We start from the raw sequence: 6,831 nt of genomic DNA, 5'->3' as shown, positions 1-6,831 counted from the left end.
TATGTATGTATGTATGTATGTATGTATGTATGTATGTATGTATGTATGTATGTATTATGTATGTATGTATGTATGTATGTATGTATGTATGTATGTATGTATGTATGTAACTAATACTTTATCTACGTGAAATACATGTATTGAACTAGTATAGTTTGCTATAATAGATAAATTATTTTAGTTTAGGAAACGTGAGTGAATTCAAAAGCTTGAAATATTACACACACAAATAGAAAAAAAAAACGGAATTCAAAGAGAAAAATACTTCTATCAAAATCGTTGGGTTTTATAAAACAGAATTGCCGTTTTAAGCTGCTTTTTGACCATTCTGTGCTGTCCAATTTGTCCAGCATTATAAATGTCAACTGTCAACATACTAAATGATTTTAATATGAAATAAATATAAAACATACCTGTCCTCCTTGCGACATCTTCTTTACTGTGATAATATCCCGTCACAATTGTTAGAATGTATAATACAGTAAGGCACATTATAACGCATAGGACAAGCAAATACCTTACTATTATGTTCTTCATTTTCCATTAAATTGTTTTTTGTCAAGCCTCTTTTTCCTTTCTTGATTTTACTAAACGCTGGCTGCGAATGAATAATCGTACACTAGGGTTCAACGGATCAATACATGCTTCAAAGATGGCACCGGACTACTTTTATGTTTACTTTATGATTCAGGGTCATTGCATACCTCCATTTACACTTGTTATCACATGTCTTTGAAACAACATACGATTCGCCAGGTACAGAAAACAACAAAATCACATTAATACAATTGTTAATTACTCCGAATAAAGAATAATTGCATAAAATGTAGTTTGTCAGGGATTCTTCCTGTCGAATCATGCAGCAACTGGAATGTAGACAAACTCCGTAATTTATGGATGCGACATTGGTATAGCGTTACTACTATTATAGTAGTGTATTAATAATGACAACAATAAATGAAGAAAAAAAAAACGTTCCAATAACTATATTAATTCATTAATTGAAAATTTACACTAGCAAAGGAATAGAAATGTTTTTCACTTCGTGTTTTCTAAACATAATCATATTACTCAAGGACTATTTAAGTCTAGTAACCAAAGCTTCAGTTTTCGTAGCAACCCAATTCGACTGTTTTCTTTCGTTCAGTTATGCTGGGTATAAATATAACGCGCTCCATATGATAAGTAGTTGTCAACTGTGCTCATACTACCTTATAAGCATAAGCTCCTAAAATATCTATAAAGACCAATGACCCGACGCATAGTGTGGAGACCGTGCCCTAGACAAACAAATGCGGAGGCCATCCTAAAAATAGTTTTATGTTATATCGAACGTAGCGTATCGGATATGTTACAGTGTATAAACACACCTGCACGTGACTACCAGTCAACGCTTGATATACAATTATGTGACTAGTTACCACAGTCGTTAAAGTCCTTGTTGGCTTACTGCGAGTAATGAAAATTATTCTGATATGTCCCCTGGAATTTCTGGCCCCAGTTTTCGTCACTGTGCTCGGTGATAGGTCTCCTTAAAAATGAAAAGAAGGACAATTGGTCATGTAAGGTGTGTGGATTTTTATACAAGGTCTGCCAATATCTCATAGTCAATCGGTGAGAACCTGGCATGATTGAATTTACCTTCCCGTTTACAGGTTTCCTTTAAGGACCTGTCACACCTAGCCGATTTGGGTTGCCGGAGCTATACCGGAGCACAAATTTGGCGATTTTTAGGGATCGGTACTAGTATGGCAGCGCAACGGTATCAGATCGCTAAGAACGTTAGTACGTCGTCAGGACATCGGCGAAAAATTTAGCAACGGCAGGCGATGGTAGAAATTTTTGAACATGCTAAAAAATGTCCGCCGTTACTACGCTGTCGGAGCTAGCAACGTTAACGGGACTACAACGACAGTACATCGGCAGTACTCCGGTATGGTTTCGTGAATATCGGTAGAGCACCGGTGGCGCCCCGTAATGGATCGGCGGCTCTTCGAAGGCCTCAATTTGTACCATACTGGTACCGATGCGATACCGTAGTACTACCGAATACCACCGAAGCAGTACTGATGCGCCGCCGATGTACTAACGATGTACTACACGTATACGGTAACATCGGCAGCGCAACGGTATCACTCCGCTACAGCTCCGGTCAACGATGGCACATCGCGATCGTTAGAACAACGGCGGCGCCTCGGTAACCCTGAGAAAAGTGGTATTCGGTAGCACATCGGCTCTTACATCGATAGAACAACGGCAGCACAACGGGAACGCCGGTACTTTATCGGTATTGTTACGGTCAATTTTGATTTTTCAAGTGCTTTCTCGCCGGAGCTCTGCCGATTTTCTTGCCGCTGTGTATTTTTTTGCTCCGGTTTTGTCCCGGCGAGGTACATCGGTTGTGTGTGACAGGCCCTTAACCGACCATCACAACACCTGTTCATCGAATACTATCTACTAACAATTAAAACTTAATGCATCCAGATTGCTGTACATATCACCTTCATGTATAACTTATACTTTACGTACAACTATGATATTCAATTTCAAGGTTTTGTCCGCGGCGGAGTTTTGAGATTAACATATGCGATGATATATCACACAAAAAGCTTTGGGCAGTTAAAGATCCGTTATATGCATTTGCAAGGTTGCGACCTGTTTGAAATGTTAGAAGCAGTATCGGCGAAATAAATATTTCGTGTGTATTCTATGAAATGTGACACATTTATGTATCGGCTATTTCGTATTGCTTTAAATCGCATATATCATATATAATGAGTATATGTAATAAGTAAATGAATTAAACGTAGTCGTTATGTACGCGCATGGACACACTACCCTGGGAGTGACGCGGTCGAATGTTCCATCACAAAACCGCCAGTGATAACTTGTGCATACATGGAATACAGAGTTCGTCACCATTCCCGTTGGTGTATAAAAAGACATGATGTATCCCGGATACATTCTGTTGTCCATATATTGTTAGAAACGAAGAAATGACTATAATCGGATCGTATTTAAATGTTGTGTAATGACGTGTGAAGACGGCTAGGGTAAAGTTCGTGGAACAACGTCTGGTAGATTTGACCAGCAATCATTGTTCAATTAGAATAATAAACATTTTTTTTTTAGTTTAAAAGACTAATAGTTTCCAGTCTAGATTGATGATGCGATCTCGCTGAAGCATGAAGCAAACATACAAATAGTCCTGCGCCAAACTTGAAGAGTGCACTTTAGGGCATGAATCTTGAAAATAATTCTTTTTTTTTTTTTAGTTATAATTTTCTTTTCTATTTATTGACTACGTTATCTACTGTAAGGATTCAACATTGGGAAGGTTGATAAAATAGCACATCGACTTTCAAACGGTTATTTTAACTGGAACATGAAAATGAAACAATAATGCACATTATTATTCATATTTCAATAACATTGAAATGGAATATCAATGCTGGACATCGGACAACGGTGCAGTCCTCTGAGCGTGCTTACTAGGCCTCTCGTCATGCAGATTTCTGTACATAGAGGTTCACGTTGAGTGGATCCTCAAGGAGTCCATTTGCTGTTCCACAAGGAACAAGAGAGTATAAAGGATTTGATAAAAACAGCCCGGGCATGTGTGTACGGAGGTATAACAGCCCGGGGCATGTGTGTACGGAGCTATAACAGCCCGGGTCATGTGTGTACGGAGCTATAACAGCCCGGGTCATGTGTGTACGTAGCTATAATAACCCGGGTCATGTGTGTACGGAGCTTTTACAGCCCAGGTCATGTGTGCACGGAGATATATCAGCTCGGGTCATGTGTGTACGGAGCTATAACAGCCCGGCATGTGTATACGGAGATATAACAACCTGGGTCATGTGTGGACGGAGATATAACAACCCGGATTATGTGTGTACGGAGCTTTAACAGCCCGGGTCATGTATGTACGGAGCTATAACAGCCCAGGTCATGTGTGTACGGAGATATAACAGCCCGGGTCATGTATGTACAGACCTATAACAGCCCGGGTCATGTGTTTACGGACCTATAACATCCCGGGGCATGTGTGTACGGACCTATAACAGCCCGGGTCATGTGCGTATGGACCTATAACAGCCCGGGTCATGTGTGTACGGAGCAATAGTAATGTCGAAAACAGTTTACGATGCGTAGTAAGAGTTTAAGCATTGGTATGGGGACCTGAAGCTGCATACTTTTGACACGATTTTTTGTTAGTTAGTTGAATAAAAGGAAACTTGTGTTTTTTTTAAAAAGGAAATATTGTGCTATATCCAAAATTCTTTGTAAAGGTCTAGTCTAGAACAAAATACGGAGAAATATCTGGTTTATTTTTTTCAATTTTGTATCCAGGGGAATCAGATTTCTTGTAATTGTTATATATACATGTAGGTGCATTACAGAATCAAACGTATGTTGAATGGCAATACCTCACAATAACGGAAACGTTTATAGTCCAGCATGCTTGTATTTGAAACATTGGAAGGTTAGTGACCCAGTCAAAGACTCAACTCGCAGTAATTCTGTCTCGTCTTCCGAGGCGTCATAAGGCTTCAATCGTTAATCTTAAATGCATGATATTACATATATTGGGCACACATAGGATATCAGTCGAGAGTGAACTAGCAGATCATGACAATGTGACCAATCTCTCTCATCGTACCCCGAAATGGTCAAAAAGGAGAAGTTTTACAGAAACCATCTCTCTGCACGATGGGGTGACAGACACGTATACAAATATCGTATCAGTTTTGTACTTGGTGCTAAGGGTATTATGATATTTAAGTTTTCCTTTGACTACGTAACTGATAACGTCTAGTTGACATACTTCAATGATTGGTATGGTTTATTGTTCGGGTGGCTGATCCCAGGGCTCCTCAACTCTGGCAGCCTCCAACAACCACTGAATATTCGCATATGCATAGTCAAAGATCTATGAAAATGAGAATATCACAATGCTGAGGAATTAAATTTTTTATAAAAAGAAATTAAAAAATGATTGGTATGGTTTTGTTTTGTTTTGTGTCACATATTTACAGTGCAACCTCACTGAAATACCGAGGGCACCAGCACAGTATTCCAACCGGACGCATTATACTGACAGCAGGTAAACCAGTTGTTTTAATCACCCTAGATGCTAAACATTTAGCAGGGAATAGCAGCTACCAATCTAAAAGGATTTTGGTATGTCTCGGCTTTGGGACAGAACCGATTGCCTACCCCACTTTCAACTTTCAAAGTTCAACAATTATGCCAAAAGTGAGGTCTTACCATGCAAGGCACTAGGACAAAAAAAACTTTGAGAATAGAAGTAGAGAGAAAATATATAGATCCGAAATGTTTCAATTAGGGGGTAGCAGATCTCTTTATTCTACTTTGGAATTATCTTCTTAAACGTTGTCTGTAAGAACTAGTTGAAACCTTCTGCTAAACCGCTCACAGTTTAAATATTGCTGAGTGTACAATTTGAGACATTGGTATATAAATGCTCCATTACATTAAACCTCAATTACAGATAATTTCGTAAGTAATTAAAACATTAACAGGAAGTTGCTAAGGTATGCAACGTTTTTCACCAATGCCCGATGGAGAACCTCCGATCACCCTTATAATAGTGGGCCTCAGCTCCTCTCGTACCCTCCCCGCCGTGGCATTTGGTGCCTATGGAACTGCGCCTATACAATAGCTATATACCGGCTACGCTTCTGCTGAGGAGTTTTACAGAAGCCAAGCATAAAAGAAGGCTAGTTCGGTCACATGTACATTTTGTATGTCTACATTCCTATTTCAAAAGGTATATTTACCTATATGATTGCAAGCTGATAACACAATGTGCATTGTAGTGCAGGGTGTGGAAGCAATCTCACTTTTTCACTGATACAGTCCAGTGGACTCGCATCTTCAGTACTGCAAGAGTATTTAAATCATTCATTGTGGAACAGCAGGATTAGTTAAATAATAGATGAATATAAATATGTTGTTGGCGTGTAAGCAGTACACGTAAGTTGCTCCGAAAATTCGAAAATGAATTCACATGTGAACAGTATGACAAACGTCATATAAATAACGAAGCGTACGAATTATATTTTCACGTGGCTTATCTAACCGCGTTCTTATTTTGATTGGCAGACTATAATTGCCTTGTCTGAAACAAGTAAGTACAGTGCTATTTTTATTGCTTCATATTGTACAAGCTACTCCCCATCTACAGTAGCCAGGACTAGAACCAGTGTTGAAACTTCATAGCATGACATTTTAAACGTGTCTGGGCATTTAAACTGAAGGTCACGGACGTTCCCTAATTCCCCTAGGTTGGCGGAAGACGAAAGTGTTGATAAAAGAATACATAGGCAAACATCTTAAAATCAGTTTAATATTTACTCGAGAGATTACCTCTGTGCTCCGTTACCTGGCCCTCTCCTATACGATATACGAAGTCTTAATCTCTTTGTATGCATGTGGTGTTTAAAAATGAAGGTCATGTTTTGCCAATTTATTATCATAGTAATACAATAATTAATAGACAATTGACAATTGTTACTTGCATATGAATGTAATATATAAAAAGTGAGGTTTCAGGATTGAGTGTATTAACAGTTCTGTGAAGTTATGCTGTATGAATCTAGAGATGTATTCCAGAACAATTAACTGCATTTTGGCCATCGTTTTCGTGGTAACAGAAAATATCGAAAATAAAATTACCAATAGCTAAAGGCACATCTAGATTATGCATATTTGAGATAGGCTCCAGGAGCGATAATTTGCACTGTGGATATTGGTTTCTGCGGTAAGGGGACACCTTAGGCATACACCTGTGACGCCCCCCCC

The 6,831-nt window shown here is 38.9% G+C and overlaps 1 protein-coding gene across 1 annotated transcript in view; it reads right to left on the bottom strand.

Moving 5' to 3' along the window:
- LOC110440729 (carbohydrate sulfotransferase 11-like) overlaps positions 1–673 on the bottom strand; it is an 18,276-nt gene extending 17,603 nt beyond the window's left edge. The window contains exon 1 of the mRNA XM_021483881.1: positions 414–673. Within this exon, the coding sequence (XP_021339556.1) occupies positions 414–537 (124 nt within the window). The 5' untranslated portion in view covers positions 538–673. The remainder of the gene's footprint in view (positions 1–413) is intronic.
- Between the last annotated feature and the right edge of the window lie 6,158 nt (positions 674–6,831).

This window comes from Mizuhopecten yessoensis, unplaced genomic scaffold (genome assembly GCF_002113885.1).
Source record: "Mizuhopecten yessoensis strain PY_sf001 unplaced genomic scaffold, ASM211388v2 scaffold1779, whole genome shotgun sequence".
NCBI classification, from domain to species: Eukaryota; Metazoa; Mollusca; class Bivalvia; order Pectinida; family Pectinidae; genus Mizuhopecten; species Mizuhopecten yessoensis.
The sequence above is the reverse complement of the archived record's forward strand: the minus strand, read 5'-3'. Positions and strand labels throughout refer to the sequence as shown.